We start from the raw sequence: 22,191 nt of genomic DNA, 5'->3' as shown, positions 1-22,191 counted from the left end.
TAAAAAGCCTCGGAGACAAGAAAAAAGAAAGAAAGAAAGAAAAAAAAAACAATGAAAAATAAAGAAGACAAAAATATAGAAACGAGAAAGGCATATTACGCGTTACTTCAGTTAATTCATCTAAAACTAAAATATATTAGTTTAGAAAAAATATTCAATTATCATTATATAATCTCGAATACTTTATAGAATATTTTAAACACATTATCGCACACGCATATTAATTATATCGGATTTGATGTTAAAAATAAAAAAACACGATGAATCGTGACGCCGGCCCCGTTCATTGTTTCACAATTCTCAATGTAATTACGTTTTATTCTAAAGTCATCGTTCGCTAATGATTAAACGGGGCTTGGGGGTTGGGAAGAAGGGATCGGAGGGGGGGGTTAATTGTCAATTAAAATTCTAACGTGAAACAATTCTTTTTAGAAGAAGCCATTATATAACAATAGGTTTACATTATTCAGGATTGCGTATATACCATCCGGAGGGGTGATCAAATTAATTTTCCTTTCCCCCATTCGAACGGGGGTTGATTCTTTGTTAGAAACATGGAAGAAATTACATTAGATTAATCATCGCCGCTTTGTTCTTTTGAGTAATTGTAGAAATAATTAATAATAGTAAAACCCCCATCAAATATATTTTCAACACGCGATTTTCTTCATCGAACAAAAGGAACGTGAAATTGTGTTGAAGAAAAAACGTCGATGAAAAAAAAAAATAATCTTTATCGTTCGATTTTTATTTTAACATGCAAAAAATGGTTGTACCACCCATCCGGATACACCCTCGATACATATATGTATGCATATTAGGTGTCATTAGAAGATTATTAAAGGACTAATAGCACGCGATAGGAGAATCGTTTGACCTTGTGCCATACGATTATCTCTAACATCGATCATACGTTTTAATACGAACAAAATACCTAAAAATTAGACTCATTTGATCTAATTCATCGATAGAAATAGAATTTATTTTCCTACGTTTATATTCTATTACACCTGTCTTCAATGATGCTTTATTATTTCATCTCTTTCTATATATTGTCTTATCCATTCGAGTAAGATTCGAATTTTCATTTACATGGAAGGAAAGATTTTTTTTCTCGCTATTAAACATTTATTTAATAGCAATAACGTCTACGTATCTCTAAAATCTTAAGTTAATCAATGATTTTTCTATATTTTACAATTAATTGTATCGTTTATATCGAAATATTGGCGTAGCGCGTCGTTAAGAAGAAAAAAAAAGAACAAAGAAAAGGAAAGAAATCGAATAGAAATGGAAACAAATGGTTTTTTTTTCTTTTTTTTTTTTTTTTAATGATCGGTTAACGATTGTTTCTTTTTGTTTTTTTTTTCTTTATATTTTTTCGTTTGTCTCTCTTGCAACGAATTAATTCGCGATTTGTAGGAACTATATGTGTTGTTGGTTTCTCTCGAATACCTAGAAGGGGGGGGGGAGGAAGGAGGATTCTCCCTTTTTTTTGTCCATTTTCGGTACGAGGTCACAGAGATCGGTTTAGTTTCGTTCGTTAGTATCGATTTTTCATTTCTCGATCGAGAAAATAATCGAGGCCATCGGGATAACCGTCGTCTTGCCTTGCTGTTGCCAAGAAAAATTTTATATCGCAGAAAGAATATTTGAAAAAATATTTATTCTTCCCGGGAGGGATACGCGAAGTGTTATTACGTAATAGGTCGGAGGTAGTTTTTTTTTTTTTTTTAAATCGAAAGTCGATTCTTTTTCTTCCTTTCCCCCCCCACGATATATTCGAGTAATCCCAATACCATTATTAGCATCATCATTATCTTTTTCTTTTAATTATATTTTACAAAAAATATTACTTATAATTTATAGTTAGGAATGTTTCATTATACACACAAAAATGGACTTTCGAATAAACAACTTAACGTCTAGTTTTTATTATTTTCTAATTTAAATATAAACCGGTTTTCAATCGATTACGTAAATGCAGTATACGATCGAATTTTTTTCTAGGTTATGTTAGGGCAGAGTAAACGAGTCAAAATAAACTATTGTTAACGCGTTTACCACGTACGTGGGTGCGAATAAACGGTTGAACGTATTATTAACCTCATACTGGGTACACACATTAGTTTCAGTTACGATTTTACTGATCTTCTCGTTAATTTATCGTTTACCGATATCCGGTATCCGATATTCTATATTATGCGTGTCAAATTTTCGAAGAGATCTTATTGGAGGAAAAATAAAACTCGATTTCGATGCAACAATTTAAGAAGTGGGAGTCAAAAGTGGCCTAAGTTGTGCTGAATCATCTCGATCTTCGGACTCCTCGGAATGATGCGTTATTCTTCTCTTTCTTCGAGACGTTTCCGACTTTTTACTTTCCTCCTCTTTTTCACTTTCCCCTTCCTCTCCCACTTCGTCTTCTTCTTCCACTCCCTTCCCTTTTGTTTTCTTCTCTACCACTTCTTTCATTTCGATTTCTTCCACGCTGCTCCAACTGTTCTCACTTTCGCTCTGATCCCTCCTTTCCCCTTTTTTTCTCGATTCTTTCCTATTCCTCGCGTCGATTTCTTCATCATCCTCCTCCTGCGTGTATATTGAAGTATTATCAATTATTATTCTCGTTTGAAATTATTGAAAAAAGGGTCTTATCGATGGACTGTTATGAAACAGACGTAACGTGGATAAACTGCAAAGGTAATTTGATTTATTTCGTACAATATGTTCTTATAATACGCGTTACGGTTTAATTTAATGAAATTTCTTTGATCGTATAGAAAATTTTTGGGGATTCTGTGAAATACGTGTTCGTTATACACGTTGTACGATATTTACGTAGAAATTTTGTTGAAACCGTGCACGACATCAGTGCCGCTTAGCGTTCGCAACATTCTGCAATTTTCCAAATATTTGCAATATGGGAAGTAAACTCAGTCACAGTTTCTAGTTTCTGTGTTATCGGTTGCTCGTTAATGATATAATCTTTACAACTTGTAATAAAGTTTAACTTCAGATTATCGTTTTGTGTAATAATTTTTGTGCAAATTTGGAATTCATCGTAAACGATAAGTTTGTTTACCACTGGCTAATCCTAATTGTTAGAAAATACGTAAACTTCAAAATACAGAAAATAACTACAGACTATCGTAAACGTATTTTATTGCTTCTCGTAACCACGATTTATCGTTGCAAGTGCTTAAACAATAAATATAATGAAAAATAATAACTAAATATAAAAGATAATTAAAAATCAAAAAGTGATCATTTAAATATGCACGAAGAGGAGAGAAAGATACGAGGATCAGTATGATGAGTCATATGAATTTTGTACTTACGAGAGTTCGCGTCTTGATCGGTAATGTTGTCGTCGTTGTCGTGGCTGTTGTATCAGTTGTGTCGCTGCTCTCGCTGTTGTTGTTAGGCCTTATACCAATCGAAAGGGAATCCTCTTCTAGCGTTTTAACGCGTATTAATCTGCGACTGGCTGGCCAAACGTCCGCCATGTTTTTGACATTATTTTTGCCCATTTTTTGTGCCACCCCAGTCGTCCAAACATTAGTTTCGCTACTTCCAGTACTACTATCGCTTCCGGTACTACAGTATCTCCATCTACGTTCTTGGTAAATCGTTAAAGAAAATAATATGATAATGCTTAGCAAATAATCTATAGATGAAATTAACTTGCCTATACAATAGAATAATTGATGACGAATGTATTGATAAAAATGGTTTATTAGAAGAAAATTCGACGATATCTAATTGAGAGATTCTATTGTATGGCAAAGTGTAATAATGGATGGGAGAAACGACGATAAGATGAAGGAAATAAATCAAATGTACTTTCACAGGGTGGATGGCCCGAGTTAGGAAAGTAAGATTTCCGAAGTGGGCTCCCACCGTCTTGGCTTTCTTCACTGCATGCACGCGTTATTAGAATTCTTGGACTACGTCTGGGTGTTTCGTTCGTAGACATGGAACGGTTAGTTCCAATCTCGTTTCCCGTAAAATCGCCACGGTAATGGGGCCCCATTAAACTCGCCGCGCTAGCGCTGGACCTCACCAATTTTCCACTTTCACCTATTAAACGATTATGTTTCTCGCATTTTGGTATCATTCGTAACCAGACCAATATTATTTTTACCTGATTCCATCGACGGTACTCTAAGCGTGTTACACGATGCTGCTGGTTGTAATCTCGTACGATGAAAATGAATATTCCCTTGTTCGATGCTATTTCCCGATCTGCAGTTACCAATTGCTAACAGTGCTTCGCTCAGTCGTCGTTGCAATGGGGGAAAGGGAAATAACGAACCGGTTCCACTTCCCGATGGTCTTCTCGAACCTGCAACGCTCGGTGTTCTTGCTTGAATCTCCTAAAATTCAATCCAACGATGATTTTTCTTTTGTTTTTTTTAATTTTATTCCAGCTGAATTTCTTCGCTAAATTGCCTAACTGATTTCGAATAATTTCCCTAAGAAAATTGATCGTTCATAACGAGTCCGTTGATTTGTAAGATTGTATTTAGTTAAATTACCTGTTGCAATTCTGACTTGGTCGCCTTTTTTCGCCAATAATTTTGTACGGATCGTCTCAGGGTCTGTGATTTGAGACCATATAGGAGACCATTAATGGGCGGAGAACAGGCAAGAAGAACAGATGCCAACGAGGCTAAACGAGGATGAGCCTGTACTCGATTTTGATTACCGGCTCCGCAGGATTCCCAAAGTATAAATCCGCAATAGGGAAAATACAGCAAATATAGTGAACCGACTAGTTGCATAACCTACAAAAGTTGATCATGTTTTTCTTTTATTATCCAACAAGAATCAATTTATCTTCTCCTCTCAAAAACTAACAAATTTTAAATACTTTTTTTTTCAAATTCTTAATAATAAATTAAAATTAAAAAGTAACTTTTCGAAACATTGAGCTCTTAAATTTATTATTACGTTGACACAGTTCGTTTGAATTGTTAACGGAACGTTAATAATTGATTACGATACTTTCCAAACTTGAAAAGTATTGTACCCTGAGGATATTTTTATAAATAAATGAAGAAAAATAGATGTGTAAAAAAAGAAAAAATGTGTACGAACCGTGCTGGCAGCGCTGTGAAAACGAGGAGGGCCACCAGCCGAGGGTGCCGTGACAGTGGGCACGAAAAATGGATTTCGCTGATGGGTGATGGTCACTTGGGCGCTTAAAGTGACTTCGTAAATTGCACTAGCGATACGATGTCGATGATAACGGGCTATACCCAGGACTCGCAAATTGCATACCGTCACGAGAATTGCCGGTAATGCCAAACCCAGAATCGCGTAAATCGCACCGTAAAGTGCAGCCGCGGTACCCCAACTTCCGTTTCCAAAATCTGGCGCGCAACAACCTAATCCTGGACTGTACCTATCGACAAAAATCTTCATCTTACCGATATTGGCTAATTTAACAACTGAATATGACTCGTATATCAAGATAACAATTTATATTATTATTATCAAATTGCAAAATTAGATGCGATTGGTCAAAAATAATCACTTGCCTATATGATAAGTACCAACAAAAAATATTAAGAAAGAAAGAAATTATTCAAATTTAGGTGTACAATTTAAAGCGGACACATAACATATAAAATATCTGTTCAGTACACACATTGTTCTTAACGTACACGTAAAGAGTTAATTATTTTGATCGAATAATCGTTTAAATTACCTGTAAGGTGGTACCAATCCGGAGAATGGTGGTAAACACAAAAGAATAGCACCCGTCCAGGAAGCTGCCAAACCGACAATTACTCGTTTAGGTGATACCAATGCGGTGTAATGCAATGGGGCAGCAATGGCGTAGTATCTATTTAAAAAAAATAAGAAAATAAATCACTAGATCCAATATAATTGGTGATAACTATTTACGTTAGTTCAATAATTCGGTATAATACGTTCGCTAAAGGAAAAATGATTTTTTAGAGCATCGGGGTATGTCTTTCTCTCTCTTTCTTTTTCCCCCTTTTCCATCTTAAGTTTCACCCCCCTCTTATCTCTTGACTTTAATGGAACTATCGATGAATTGAGTAAAGAGAGGAGGATGTAATAGTTGATACTCCATATCAAACGGCAAACCGTTCTTCTAGAAAATTGACAGCGTAAAAGATAGAGAGAATGTCATTATTGACATTTCTTATCAAAGAGTTTGTTGTCCTTTATATCGTTCTCATATGACGACGACGGGCCAACGGTGCTTGAAGAATAAAACAGAGCTAGATTTATCGTTCATTATATAAGACATTCGCGTTAACAGTTTTTCATTATTACGTAGACAAGTTTTGTTTGACGATATTGTTTTCCAAGTAAATAATATAATCAATTCATTTCTTCTAACGAGTTACATATATATTTGATTTTAACTAGAATATTTGGAATAAAATAATGGTAAAGGGTTTTTGGGGAAATAAGGGTTGAATGAAAACAATAGTCGAAAGTTTTCATTGTTATTGAGATAGGAGTGGTGGGTGGGTGGGGATCTGAATAAAAAGTTTTGATCGAAAAAGCGTCGAAACTCGATATATCGGAAAACTCGACGAAATAATACTAAACGATTCTACATTCTGGAAAAGAAAAGGAATCTAAAAAAGAAAAAAGGGAGAGGGAGAGAGAGAGAGAGAGAAAAAGATGATACATGAAAGATTCCCGACGTTGATTTAGGAAAGATTTTTATAGTGATTCGCGTTAGATCGAAACTAATACTATAACAATACTAAATGAAAACTAAACGAAATGGAAATAATTCGACGATGTTTTTTTCTATACTTTATAACTGACGTATAAATCGTAATGAATAATTCAGTGATTTTCTTTTCATACGTTTATCCGCAACCAACGATAAAATAGGATTATCAAATGTTTAAAAGTACTCACCGATCACAATTCAATCCCGTGACGGTCCATAATGCGACGGGATGTAAAAGGGCTAAAAGAAAGCCGTGAAATACGCACCAACTACTACCGGCTACTGGCCAAGGTGTAGTAGTAAAGATTAGTAATATCAGACACACGGCAGCCTCAACAGCACCAAGATGAATCAATAACAACGTGTTTGCTGTTTGTTGCTGCTGCGTCTACGAAATTAAAGACACCTAATACCTATATATTCATTACCATATTTCTATCTATGTAATAGTTCAAAGTTACCGTGAAAGATCGAAATTGAAGAACGTCAAAATTCGCATAATCATTTACAAAAAGATAACCAAATATAATATTTCGGACAATAAATCAAACGATCATGTGAATCTTGATATTGTCCAATTTCTTTCGTGTTTCACAAGTAACGTTGACATTTATTATTGTCGAACATTATTTCTACCGCCATTTTGTTTTCTACTGCCATTTTGTTTTCTACCGCCATTTTGTTTGCTACCGCCATTTTGTTTTCTACTTTTATTTCGAACAAACGAATGTCTTTTTTAGATCCAAGATGAGCCGAAGGAAAATGATTGCGGTGAAATAATAAAAACTTTTTTGGAAGAACAATTTAGAAGTTAAATTTAGAAAAATTGTCTCTTTTGATATTGTTTGGAAGAAATAGGTGGACATTTACGTAACAATAATTCATTTTTACCTGTTTACCAAGACCAAGAACTACGAGTAGGACGTAGATGTTAATGATAAGACCCAAAGCGCAGCCAAGGATGAGAGGGACGCCAAAGGCCCAAGGGCCCATTCCTCCCTTTTCTCCCACCTGATTTGTTTCTTCAAATTTCCTAGATTTTTATCAATTGAAACGTCATTCTTACAAAAGAATAAAAGGGCAAGAGTTTGAGAAACAAACAAATAATTTGAACAATTAAAAAAAGAAAAGAAAACAAACAAATAATCTTAAACAATAATAAATCACAAGACGAGATCAAAATTAAGGTTGTTCGAAAATAAAGTATTTCAATAAATCATCGTTGTAAAACGTGATGAGGAAACATGTTAAACTCTTAGAGATATGAAAAAAGTGTCACAACAGGTTTTTGATATATAAATGTGCACAATGGAACTATTTGAGGTCCCACTCTATTGGGACCACTAATGAGTTACGTGGGACGTATGGATAAAATACTAAGTGATAGGTCTAATGGGAAAATACCATCAGGTAGACTGAAACGTGAATGGGAAGGTAATGTTAAAATAAATCTTAACGAAATTGGGTAGGAGGGTTGCGAATGAGGGGATCTTGTGCAGGTTTGGGAACACTTGTGGGATTTAATATTTACTGCAATTAATTTTCGAATTCTTAACGCCAACTAATAATAATAATAATAATAGATTTTCTACGCTTTTGATCAATACGAAAGAGAACGAATTCAATCAGAAGAATGAATAATTTGATTTGAACAAAAGTATTGCTACTATCCACTCAAGGTAATTTCATTATACGTATAACGAAGGAAAGGTACGAAGGGTGTAACGATGGTAACATTAACTCTCGCGAAAGTAAATGCACTCACATAAGCGCGTGTGCATGTACTATTTTCGGAATCACTAATACTCGGACAATGTAATTTGGTTAGGCCTATGTTCTGCTACTTTCATTATCGGCTCTCTCTCTCGGTTGTTTATGGTAATTAAGAAAATAAAACGAGCCTAAATAATTCTACGAAATGAAACAATAATCGTATTGTTGAAATTAGCGAGCTAACAAATTTTGTGAAATTGGTTACCAACAAGTTGGTCGAAAAATTTGAAAAACAACCGACGGGAAGGGTTGAAAAGTTTTAGGCCTATCACGTGATGAGGGTTGAAAAGTTTTTCGGCAAAAGTTCTAGTAACATTCGACTGTGGGTCGAAAAGTTTTTAATCTACCACGATGATGACTGAAAACTTTTGAGATTAGCACGCTGTGGGAAACCCATAAACGGCCAAACTCTTGAACCCATTTTCGTGTGTTAAACTCAGAACTTTTCAACCATCCTTTCGTGTGTTAGGCTCAAGATTTTTCAACCTACGCGAGTTACTCAAAATTTTTCAAAATACTGTCGTGTCAAGTACGAAATTCTTCGATCCATTCGCGTATTTTATTTTCGATCAGTAAAATTTCTTTCTCTCGAAAATAAATTCTTACAAAAATTGTATTTTTCCATTTAAAGTGAAAACGAATTGATATATAATGATGCACGTGAAACTTATATGTGGTTTTTTTTTGGGAGAGGAAATGGTTGAATGATGGGTTTTTATTATCATCTAATGAGGGTATCTCTACAACCGTGCAGAGGTTTTAAAAAGTCGAGTGTTTTCAAGGTCTAATGGAACCGTTGTAAGTCAATTTAATGACTTTTTAATGGAGGTAAAAGTGTCGATAAGACGTTGAAGTGAGATTAAGGGAATCTATGAACATGATACTTTTGAAGGATAAGGTTTTGATCAAATATTATTATACTTTCAAGGAATACTAATTATTTTCTCATTCGCCATTAATGATTTTCTTCATTTTATAATAGCCTGGTAATATACAAAATTAATATTGATAATAACATCGTAATGATATTGAAGATATTCTGATATTATGATTTTGTAAACTTTTTCAAACGATCAGCTATCGATAAAAGGAAAATTATATTCGTCTCGTAAAATATTGAAAATCTAAAATTTCGAAGAAAACGAAATAAAATGAAATGAAATGAAATGAAACGAAACGAAACGAAACGAAACGAAACGAGAAAAGGTTTAGAATCGCTGAGGAGACTGCAAAGTTAGAAACTTGGTAATGCTTTTTCCTTCAATCGATATTTCCTCTCGTATTTTATTTTCCTTTCTCTGAAATAGTACAACGTGCAAGGTGTTTCGCGCAACAAGTATCTCAACGAATGTTTCTCAAGGGAATCACGATTGATTGATTTCGAGTGTTAGCTTACTTTATCTCTTTCTGTTTTATTATTATTATTATTATTATTATTATTATTATTATTGCGTTTTCTTTCTTGGTATCCTTGTCAGATTGAAAAATAATCGACAAAATTTGACATGAACGTTTATACGGTTGGCATGACATTCTGTAAAACGTAAATATTCGTTCACTTTTCAATTTTCAATACTTTTATCTTCGATTGTACTTTTCCAAACATTTTTAAATAAAAATAACAAAAAAGTTACTCTTTCTCGCATGGACGAATGATCGATCTATATTATTTTTTTCTTTTCTGCAAATTTAGTACAAGTCTGTGCAATGAGGGGTAGGGGGCGGAGTGGGAAAAAAATAAAAAAAGAACGGAAAAAAAAATAAAGTTAACTTATATCAATATTATTTATATAATTTATGCACAATATGCGTGTATATTATTCGCGTGATCGCGTGGTCAGAAAATATTTTAAACAAATAATGATAACAGACAAATACAAATTTGTATCGATGTATCACGAAAATATATTTAAACGTTACCATTCGGGGAGGGGGAGGGGGAGGGGAGGAAAAAAGTTGAATTTTCAAGATTGTTCTCGCTCTTATCGATTTTCTACGATTCAAAGCGCACCTTTGCACGCTTCACTTAATATTTCATTCATTTATCCGATCCATTCTAATCTATTTAATTGACAATCACATCTAAATATTTATTTTTATCGATTTCTTGGAATAATTTACATTTAAAGATTTGTTTCTCTCTTCGTCAGATTTACAATTAATCGACAACCAGTTAAATTCGATTTTTAATTAAACGACGAAATAAGAAAGAAGAACAAATGTAACGAGTTTGTTAAATAAATTAGCCTATCCTTCTCGAAGATTTGCAAAAAAGAGAGAAAAATATATAGAGAGAGAGGGGGAGGGGGAGGGGGGAGAAGCTTTATGGTGTACCGTGTAACCGCAGCGTTAACAAAATCATATTAATGTATAATTTCCTGGCCGATTTAATTACTGCCCTGAAATTATACCTCATTCGCTGACGTTCTCATCTTCGAGGTATCCTCATTGTTATTAGAGAATATTACCGTTTTCTCGGTTGAAAATGACGTTTTCTCTGACGATTTCTCAACAAACTTTATTTCAATTATTTCTAAGAATTCTTCGAGTTATTCGAGAAATAATTATTTATAAATCATTTATTTCTAAAATATATATCATTTTATATATCATTTGTTTCAATATATTATATAATATATATATTATATTATATTATATATTATATATATAATAAATAATATATTTATTTCATTTATATATCATTTATTTCTAAGAAACAAATATTACGTTATGTGATTTAATTAATTATCATTTCTTACAATTTTTGTATGCTTTTGCAACAAGCATTCGATTAACTATTCGAATATAGTTGCACAAATTTATTTGAATTTTCAACACGTTATCTAATTTTATCTTCAAACAATGATTCAGATAATGTGTATGTGACGTACACTGATTTTTCAGACCATGATGTGACTCGTATTTAATTCATTAACAATAATTGATTGTTTTTAATTGTGGGATAGGAAGGAATGAAAGTGTGTGAGAAAATATGAAATATTCTAGAACGTGTTAATCATGTTGAACGAAAGATATGGAAAGTTCTAACGTTAGTTAGATATGTGTGTGTGTGTAAGATCAGCTATGGAAAAGTGAACAAAACTATGAAAGATGTTAGAAAGGGTATGTTTTGTATATGAGATGCAATCCAATATGTTTATAGCAAGATTCATTTGTTTATGGGTTTTAAGATCGTAAAAGGTTTTATTGTTTCCGAATAGTTCAGAATAGTGATGAACCTTTTATTGTGGGTGGGTCATAAAGATACTAACAATGAGAAGATTATTTTCTTGAGAGGAAAAAAAAGGATAAAAGGATAAATCGTATTTACCTAATTTACAGTACCACCAAGAATTCTTTTGGAAGATACTGAAAAAGGTTTTCACTTTATCTTTATGACCATCTTCTTCAAAAAACATCACGTTCCATTAAGGGCTGTTATGCCTGTTTTGGGCATTTTAAGGGACTATTTGGAAAACCATTCCTTTCCTAAGGTTTAAAGTTTTTCGAAGAATTTTCGAAACTACGATAAAATTTCATCGTTACTTTACCAACCAATACTTTACTTGGTTACAAAGTAAAAAAGTTGACAAAGTGGTGTCCCGAGTTTGTTGATAAAATTCAGGATAATTCTTAGAATAAATGATTAATAATATCCAACATAAAAATATCACTCGATCTTTCTCCTTTTTCTTTTGGAAAGTATAAAATTTCGTAATATTTTTATCTTTCCCTGAAACACACATCAGATAAAACTAAATCTAATGCATTTTATCATTTTAATTGACTTCAATTAAATATAAATCTTTTTATCTTTTTTTCTTTCTTTCTTGTGGATACAGTTACGTTTCGTTTTTATAATATTATTATAAAGGAATTGTCTAAGGTTAATGAGATATATTTGCCAAGACGATGCTTCTTCCTACAATCATTTTTCGGTATAATCTTTCACGAGAGTATAAGATGCAAGAAAAATGATACCGAGAGATGCGTGAATAAATCTAAAGTAGAAGATGAGATACTCTTTGAATTAATCTACTGTCTTTCTCGAGTGAAATAAATTAGGATGCGAAACTTAACTCTCTTTCTCTTTCTCGCACAATGTGTACAGGTTATAAATTAGAATTCTTTTTTTTTTTATTTTAATAGAAGAAAATACGATCAATTTTCTCTCTCAGCAAAAATCCTAGCTAATTTATACCGACGTTGATACATACGAATTGTAAATACAAGATACGTTACAATGATAAGTGTAAAACAAACATAACCTTATTAACATAAGAAAATGATTAATTAGTCAAATTTTGTTTTTAAATCAAAAGTGTAGAAACTTTTTAATCTAATGTACTAAATCAATACAGGTAACCCTTCTATAACACGATAGATAGATTCCTAAAAAATGTTAATTAATGTGTCATGTGAAATCATTTTACATGAGACCATGAATTCATTTTTTTTCTCTTTCGGGTCATTATTTGAAGATAATTTAATTTTTGAAATATGTTAAGCAAAAATCCGTATTATCCAGTGCTTTAGAAATGCAGTATTGTACAAAGGGTTCCCCCGTAATTTATGAAACGTGTTACAGTGAAATCGTGTTATAACGGAGAGTTACCTGTATTTTCCAACGAATTTGTTGCTAGAAGGTGTTTGGATGTTTGGCCAAACGGAAGTTGTAGTTTCACTGTTCATTGAAGTTTTCATTGCAAATGAAAGTATTGCAAATGTTTCGTGGCGTAAATTAGAATGAAATATTCGTTTCTCGTTCATCGTTGCACTCAACTATGCGAACGATCTAATAATAAGAAAAAAAAAAAACTTGAATAATCGTAAAAATAATAAAAGAATATCGATATTTTCTTTAGACATCTACTTTGAAATCTCTCGACACCTGTTACCATGACATTTCTAGCACGTAACGTATAACAATACGTCAGATTTCTCGAACACCTAAGATATTTCAATATCAAGTGGAATGTTCCATTCTCTAAACACTCGCTCGAATAACCAAATATCTCAATCGGAGAAATATTTCATGCGTCTATATCTCTACCTGCATATTTGCCGATAATTACGAAATTGATCTAATTGTATTCGTTGAATGTTCTCATAAATCCGAAACGAGAAAGTTTAAGTTGGCAATAATGTAGCACCTAATTTTGTTTTTATACGATATATACGTTCCCGAAGAATAGTTTTGACCAAAAATTTGTCTAAACAAAAAATATATATTGCATTTATCGTAAAATAGAAGATTGATTTGAAAAAAATCAGCAAAAGTAATACTATTAACCATGAATTTTATCAATTTTCTTCTTAAAATTTGGATCCTGTGTATTAAATCAAAATAGTGTAAAAAAAAAGGTTCGTGCATAAAAAAATTCCACTTGATATCAGACAACGTACGTAATTTGTGCATGGCGCGGTGGCATTCCGTGTATTTCTACCGACTAACCTGACTAAACAATTTTTAAACGAACGATTTCCAAACAAGTGGATAAGCCGTGGAGTGGTCAAATTTCCTGGTCAGCTTGGTCACCCGATTTGAATCTGCTGAATTTTCACTTTTAAGGTTATTTAACACTAAATCTACCGACACTTCATACATAACCTATATCTACCTATTTAAAAAAAAAAAAGCAAATATCCTAATATAGAATGAAATTTGTGCGTCAATTATTTAATGAATAATTTTCTTTTATTTAAATAGGATAACACCGTATATTTTAATATATGATATATATATATTTTAAAAAATGCGTTTGAAAAAGTCGCCATTTTTTTTTTAACACTAGATTTACGAACTTAATCAATTTGACTCATTAAAAATTTGATTACTATATATATTATTATTTTGTACAAAACATATATTGATTTTTAGTTACGTAATAAAATATACGTAAACATATTATTAATTCTTCCTCTCTATTCAACCCTTCATTCAAATAATGTTTGTGAGTCATTAAAATATAATGAACAAAACAACCGTAAATTTAGTATTAAATGACTTACCAATTTAAAAAAAAAACAATTCATTTTGACCTTCCCCCTTTTTGATAGAAATAGGTATACCGTTGGTTGTTTCCAAGTGTTAAGAATATTTTCAATGAAAATCGGAAAGAAGAACCTTTCGCGTATTTCTCGCGGCAACGTCAGGATATTAAAGTAACTCTATTTCTGAATGGGGGTGAAGTAGGGAAATCGATAATCGATTTCACCAATGGTTTGACTTCTCGAGAACCGACAACAACCAACCAACAGCATCCCATGTTTGTTCCGCTACGTTTTCCATAACTTTGTACGTACGGTGATGGAATAATATTCGAAACTCATAGATTGTCAGGTGTGTCTACCAATGGGTTCAGAAACCCTCATCGTTCCCCATACTTTTCTTGTAAAAATGAAATCCAACTGGATGACAGGGGAAAGCGGTGTTTTGTCCTCTCGATTGCCGTTCGATTGTTGTCGCGTGTCAATTCGAATATTCGAGTATTACATTCAAACTTCAACGATTTTTAGAAATTCGAAGGGATGGAATGAACGACAAAACCCTGGTACTCGTTCGGTCGTCAGCTTTTTTTTTTTTTTTAATGAAAAAATCGTTAAACCAAGTTGGATTACGTAAATTATGGGAAAAAAAGCCATCTGGAAGGTTGGCAATTTTCTGTTTCTTTTTTTCCAAATAAAAAGGATTGTGTGAACTTATTAAAACTTCGCTCACTTTTTATTCCACGTCTTGATTATTTTTTAAAGAAAAAGAAACGTTATATTATTAGTTTTGTTTTCTGTAATTCAATATGGCGGATGTACTGCAGATGAAAAGTTTCACATCGGTAGTTTCCAAACTGTTGTGGAATTCTAGTTTCCGTTGTAATTGTCCGAAATAGATGAAAAACCAAATATTATTTTGAAAATATACATTCGTACGTTACTGATGAACTAGAAAAATCGAAATATACGAAGAATTCGTAAGATGAGAACTTAAAGAAGTCACAATTTTGAAGTTTTACATGATATTTCTGCTACATTTTAAAAAGAAAAATATATATACTTATTAGAATTTCAGAAAAATTCTAGTTCATCGAATAACAGGTAGTACAAGGAAGATGTGCGTTGAATTTCATCAAAATCGGTTGAATAGTTTTCGAAAAATCATTCTCAAGAGTTTCCTATGAAGCGTAGTTTCGAGAAAAATTCGTTTAAAGTTTTAATAAGAATCACTGCTACACTGACTACTAAAACGTTCGACATTCCGAACCCTTTTGACGTTCACCAATTATAACATAGGAGAAATACTTGGAATTTTATTCTGGGAAAATTTGATATCATACTATTAAAAAAAAAAAGAAAAAAAACAAAAAGAAAGATAAAATAAAATAAATTTTCTTTCGTAAAAGAACAAATTAGGAGAAAAATGTGACGATGCAACGAGGATTATTTGCTTTAATAATTTGTTTTTTTTTTTTATAATAGAATAGTTATGGCATCGAATAAGCGTAAGCTTAAGCGTAAGAGGAGCAAGGTCGTTGGATAGGATATAATATGATTGAAAAGGAGGAAAGAAATAAAATAAAAAGAAAAGAAAGTAGAATGTAGAAAGATAGATACATATATATATATATATAAACCTGTTTGTATGAGAAAATAAATAACGTTGCTCGATCGACACGCGAGCGTTGAAACAAAAAAGAAGAAAAAGAAGAAAAAGAAGAAAAAGAAAAATCGAAAGTAGTCCTGTCACGATTATCGAAGACGTAGAAATAACCTTCGTGACGATGAACGGTTGCTATGACAGAAGAGAGGTCACCGAATGATAATAAATGAAAATGAGAATGACGAATCGATCGAAGAGTAGAATGAAAAATAGGCGAGGATGGATGAAGAAGGGTGGTTATTTGACCTTGAGATAAATTATCCATAGTTGTAACGTGTCTTAACAACGAAGTTTTATCCAATCCGACGGATTGAAACCGTTTTATCCTAATCGTCTCCTCGAAATAAATCAACAAACTTAAATCCAGTCAAAATAAATTCAACCTTTCCTGTCTCTTGTTTGATACTAATCTCTGGTTTAGTATCCTATCCAAATTTCTTCCTTTTCTCCCGTGGAAATATCAGTTGAAGGATCCCCAAACGAAGGAGAGTAGGGTTGGTTCTTTTAAATTTCGACTCACAACGAGGATATCTTTTATCGTGATCGTCCCAGCAACTAAATTGGCTGACTAAGAGATTACATCTTCAACATTTTCTTGTTAAAACATTAATGTTATATCGTTTATATAATGTAAAGTATATTGCGTAGTGGTAGTAGTATCAGCAGTTTCAACCCTCTTCAACAAGTTTGCGAGTGAAAATTGTTCTATCTGTAATAGGAAGTAAAAAAAGAAAATGATTATCTCGAAAAAAGAAAAGAAAAAAGAAAAAGAAAGAAAGAAATGATGCCTCGGGCGAATCATCGAGCGGCTTCCTCAAAGAGGGAAAAGAAAGAAAGGAAGAAAAGAACCGTGAACGCTGATGAAACGGGAAATGATGTTAAGGGCGGAAAAGGAACTATCTTGCTTGAGGATAATGCCGAAGAACAAAAACTAAAGACGAGAAAAATGCAAGACGAATCAAATTGTCTTTCAGCTAGGTGGAAACTCGTCATTTTCTTTTATTTCTTCTTCTTTAGTCGATAAGAAGATAGGATAAGATTTGAGAAAATCGATTATATTCTATTAGTAGAATTATACTAAACGAAACACAGAAACGAATTAATGCAAAAGCTTTAACGAAAGAAAATATTTGTTTAGTCTGAAACGAGACACTTTGAATAAAATCTCATATACGTATACCCGGAATGTAAGAAAAATAACGATGAAGAGAATTTAAATGAACGAGACGAAAAGAAAATACAAAAAAATGGTACTTCTTTATCGCATACTCATAGACTCATCGAAGATCTGATCTTGCGAACAAAGAAAAATATTCAGACGATGTTGTAAGATTGCATCGTTGAGTAAAGAATTATTTATCGAATGGGAAAAGGGGTTAGGGGGTGGGGGAGGTGGGAAAGATCAAGCAATCGTAAAAGTCCGATCGAATTAGGCACGTTTTTCATTTACTCTTCCCGTTCGGCGTTTATCTCCGGCCACCTGCCGTGCCTAAATCCCTATTACATCCCTTTTAGCATCCCTTTTAGCATCCCCAGCGTCAGCGTGATCCCCCGTAGCTCTTTAAACTGAATCTTAAGCTCCATTTTCTATGAACACAGATAGATAAGAGTTTTAAGGTACAAGTTTCGCTGACGTATCGATCCGAATACCGAATTGAAAGTGAACGACTAACTTACATATATATATCGATTCAACTTTATGTCCTACTTTCGTTAAATCAACCAATAAAGGATCTCACACTTTTCAACTTGTTCTGATCTCTTCCCTTTTCTTTTCTTTTTTTCCTTACGCGTAAATAGGCTCCCTTTTTCTAAAGAACGAATAAAGAAGAAAACAAAGGAATGGGTAAGGTTTTTCCTTACACACACACACACACATACACACAGTGAGAGTATATTACTATATAGGCTTTAAGGATAAAGTTTGTCGAGCAAAAGAGTTTATTCTGTAGCTTGTTCTCTTCGTTGGTGCTTCCTACAAGGTTATTGGCGGCAAAACGAACCCCCCCACTCGATCCTACTACCCCCTCCCCAACAATTCCCGGTAGTTGGTTACGGTAATTCGTTCACCAATGCGCCAATCACTTCGTCGAAGTTTGTCCTATAAATCGTACGAGATAGGGACACTCGTCGAATTTAATTTAATATACCTAACTTTACTCTAGTTACGAATTACCCTCGAAGCGCCTACGTTTTCCTCTGTCAGAAAATTTCTCTCTCTCTCTTTCTTTGTTTTTTTCTTTTTGTTTCATAGATATAATTTTCTTTTATTTTAGTTAAGTTTAGTTTTGCGCGTTTAATTTTGTAAATAGAATTAGAACGACTCGAATCTATTACGTAGAAATATATTGATCATTTTTATCGAGATAATCTTTATTCGAAATTTTTCCTTCGAAAAGTTTTTATTATTAAGTAGTTTTCAACGTTCGAAGATTTCGAAAGAATCTCAATTCTTCTTCCGGTCGATCGAACTATAGAAATGTTTTTACTTTATTTTTTCTATATATATGTATGTATGCATGTATGTATAGAAAAGTTTCTTAAGAACGTTTAACTAACGTATATCGCGATAAAATATTTTCTAACTAAATTCCGAATGAAAAAAAAATTACGTTAACGTCGACGTTGACGTAATTTTTTTCTTTTTTTTTTTTTTTCTTTATTGCTTTTAGATACGAAGATTGATGAAATTTTTCTTCTACATTTTCTAACTAAAATCAATTTTTTCACATTTTATCATCGTTCTCGAAATATTCAATAAAAAAAAAAAAAAAAAAAGGAAAAAATCACATTTCAAGAGTACGTACCGTGAAATACAAAAACTTTAACAACTTTTATTCTCCAACTATTATAAAGAAAAGTTTCTTTTTTCTACTTATATTGCTGGTAATAACTTTTCTTACTCTCTCTCTCTCTCTCTCTCTTTCTCTCTCCCGTAGAAGAATATTTCTTCTTTTTTTTCCTGCAAATTTAACTGATTCTCTTAAAGTATCGTTTACTGGGTCGAACGTTTTAAAAGGATATTGTATGTACATATAAAACGATATATATTTCAGTTGAAGTAATATTCTAGTTTTCTTTTTTTTCCGATCAAATAATTGATTTTTTTATATAGTTCGAAATCTCGAAAATAATTTTGAAAAATTTCAAAGTGAACTTCGTTAAAATAACCGGAGATAGATAGACGGGTTTGTGCGTACGCGATGATTCCATAGAAACTACAAACTGCAGGAGTAACTTTAAACAACATTTTTCAAAGCTGGCATGCATTTTTCACGGAGACTATTCGATAGATCGATTTGCAATTTTACAAGACACGTGGAATACGTGCAAAGACTATCGTTGGAAAATTATTTCGAAATAATCGAAATTCCTTATTTTTCAAGCCTCGCCATTTGTCGTCGACATTTATTTTCTTTTTCTTCTGTAATACATTCGTAACACGAATGAAATATAAGATAAATACATTTGTTACGAATAAAATTAAAAATAATAGTAAAACATTTATATATATATATATATATACATCGTTAAATAATCTGGGAAATATTCTGTAACGTGTAGAATTTGCAATAAAATCCATTGGACAAATTTGAAATGTTAATTAAAAACGTGTATAAATGTAACTGTAAAAAAAAATTAGAAAAGTAAGATTGTAGATTGAAACATCTCCGTAAATTAATTTCCGAGAAATCATTTCGAAAATTAATGTCCACGCTAGAGAATATTTCATTAATCTTTTGAGATATGGAATTTTACAAAATGAAAAGACCGACGTAGCACAGAAATTTGATTTCTTTTTCAATTGTATGAAGTATTACTTTGAAATTGTATCTCACCGGGGTGGGTGTACACACGATTTAAATGAAAACTTGAATACGTTTATTAATGCGTAAAGTTAAACATATTTATTTAATGCGTCAAAATGACAAATGATTTTAATGATAAGTCGAGCAAAAACGATTAAACGTGATAATAAAATATATAAAAATATATAAAATTAAGTTTTTTCTTATAGAATTGATACTCGAATAGTCCTATAGTTCACATTTACGCATCGAATTGCACAAAAATTGTTTACATTTATTAATAAACGAATAACGCATAATATAAAAACATACAAAAATTAAGTTACTTTGTTATAGGATTGATATTTGAATACATATTATAATATTTACGAGTGAAAAAAAAAGTTGTGCACACGTTCGTCGTGCATCAAAGTGTTAAAGAACTGGAACGACTCGTTACGATTGAATTTTTCCAAATAAATAGGAAAGATGTTCTTGCCAGGAAGAACATTTCTTGATCGTGATTCAGAAAACGGGTTGGATGGGCGACATGGGGTGCCACGATGTCTAGCCAAGTAGTTTATCCGCTACCTAAGCCAAGTCGGCTATCTTGCTTATGCACAACCTTTTCTCTTCTTCTTTATATTTTTTTTTTATTTTCCTTCCTTCCCCCTTTTTCCTTCGTCATTTTCTTCGAAAAGTTTTCTCATTTGCATCTTACGCGAAAGATTCTTCTTATTCTCGAGTAACGTAACTTTGTACGAACGAAAGGGAAAATAAAAAGGTATAAGGGTGTTAAACAAATCGTATAAAAATATAAACAAGACATAATTAATAATTAATAATATCGTACAATATATATAAACCGGTTGATTACGTTAGTTTGAACATAAAAAAGAAAATATATATATAAATGAAAGAGAAAAGATTGTTTCGTTAAAATAATTCACGTTAGATACATCGATAATTTGTAATATCGATAAACCATCATTATGGGGTATTTAATATCCTGACTTATGTTGGTAAGGACATCCTGCGACGACTAATGCACACCGGAAGTTCATATCCGTCAACTATGATTGTCTCGACGATCTTTACGGTTAGTCTTTACGGTTCCAAAAGAAATAAAAAAAGAATATAAACAGGATTGGTTTGTTAAGAAACAAATGGGAACGAGAGAGTTCGATTTATTACTTTTAGAAAAAAAGAAAAAAATTAAATAAATCTACTACTACTACTACTACTAAAAAGTTGCTAGATATATATGTATATTTAACTACAAACGTATATGTTTGTGCGTATATCTAGATTGCAAAGGTCGGTCCTATGGCACGGTTGCTTCTTCAAAGGTTGAAGACCTTCCCTCTTCATTATTAACGCGATGTACATCGATTTTGTCTGTCTAGCTTCGTAAACTCGTTTCCATTTTATGAAAGTACTTAACCGAAAATGCATTTCAACTATTTCGAAAGTATATCAAAAATCTCCTTCGTTCTTTTCCAAGTGAAAATCAAGATTATGAGATAAATTAACGTTAACGAATATCACAGAAAGAGAGAGAGAGAGAGAGAGAAATAAACACGAGTTATACGAAAGAGATTGGCAAACAAAATAAGACGAGGAACACCTGTTGTTTACGAGAATTTACGGAGAAAAAAGAGATCGTACGCACTTACCCTTTAAGGATGACGGTGGTACACAAGTACATCGATGTAAATCATGGGATAATTCAAGGTTGTTGTTGTTCGACTTTTCCTAATCAACATCGTACCTCGTAACGCTGATTTTGCTTCTTTCACTCGCGAAATCGAAAGATACTTTATCTTATTTTTATTTTTCACTAAACCCCCCGCCCACCCCCCATTGCTGTTCTTTAAAAATAACGAGACGTAATAAAAGTATAAGTATAAGAGAAAAAGGATAAGGATGAGGATGAGGATGAGGATGAGGATGAGGATAAGGATGAGGATAATGATAAAAATAAAATCATCGATCGATTGATCGATCGAACCGGTCGCGCGCGCGTTTCACAAGCAACGACGAGGTGCGAGGGTCGTCGCCGTTTGCCTCGAAAGAACACTACCACCCCCTTTGATATCCTTCCCTTTGATGCCACGTGCTAATGCCGAGTAACGCGCACGTTCAAATGGAGAAACCTTTAACGCGCAAACTCCGGGTCTTTTATTAACTATCATTAACAATTATTCATTTATTCCTTCTTATCCTATATTAAATCATACTCGTTAAAA

The 22,191-nt window shown here is 32.6% G+C and overlaps 2 protein-coding genes across 3 annotated transcripts in view; one reads left to right on the top strand and one right to left on the bottom strand.

The window, feature by feature from the left end:
• LOC122515141 (phytanoyl-CoA dioxygenase, peroxisomal-like) overlaps positions 1-22,191 on the top strand; it is a 31,210-nt gene that overhangs the window by 7,450 nt on the left and 1,569 nt on the right. The window contains exon 1 of one of the 2 annotated variants that reach the window (XM_043632360.1): positions 2,650-2,700. The exons of the other annotated variant lie outside the window; for it this stretch is intronic. The gene's annotated coding sequence lies outside the window, so the exon portion shown is untranslated. Of the gene's footprint in view, positions 1-2,649; positions 2,701-22,191 lie in introns of those variants that run through there. 2 annotated transcript variants of the gene reach the window in all.
• Positions 1,347-22,191, bottom strand: LOC122515138. Its single transcript, XM_043632353.1, has 10 exons — positions 21,619-22,191; positions 7,619-7,760; positions 6,916-7,115; positions 5,714-5,851; positions 5,101-5,407; positions 4,539-4,787; positions 4,145-4,376; positions 3,844-4,080; positions 3,339-3,619; positions 1,347-2,589 (listed from the first exon to the last, which is right to left on the bottom strand). The coding sequence occupies exons 1-10, from the start codon at positions 21,648-21,650 to the stop codon at positions 2,269-2,271; spliced, it is 2,139 nt and encodes a 712-aa protein (XP_043488288.1). The 5' UTR covers positions 21,651-22,191; the 3' UTR covers positions 1,347-2,268.

This window comes from Polistes fuscatus, unplaced genomic scaffold, assembly GCF_010416935.1.
Source record: "Polistes fuscatus isolate 324 unplaced genomic scaffold, CU_Pfus_HIC Scaffold17, whole genome shotgun sequence".
Classification (NCBI taxonomy): Eukaryota; Metazoa; Arthropoda; class Insecta; order Hymenoptera; family Vespidae; genus Polistes; species Polistes fuscatus.
Note: the sequence above shows the minus strand (reverse complement) of the source record. Positions and strands in the feature narration are given on the sequence as shown.

What these genes read in the sequence shown, in the direction of transcription:
- LOC122515138 (XM_043632353.1), bottom strand. Translation starts at nt 21,650, where the DNA reads ATGTACTTGTGTACCACCGTCATCCTTAAAGG. An exon ending in ACCACCGTCATCCTTAAAGG is followed by an intron (nt 7,761 to 21,618) that starts GTAAGTGCGTAC and finishes ATAAAAATCTAG; the next exon opens with GAAATTTGAAGAAACAAATC. An exon ending in GGGCCATCCACCCTGTGAAA is followed by an intron (nt 3,620 to 3,843) that starts GTACATTTGATT and finishes CGATTTACCAAG; the next exon opens with AACGTAGATGGAGATACTGT.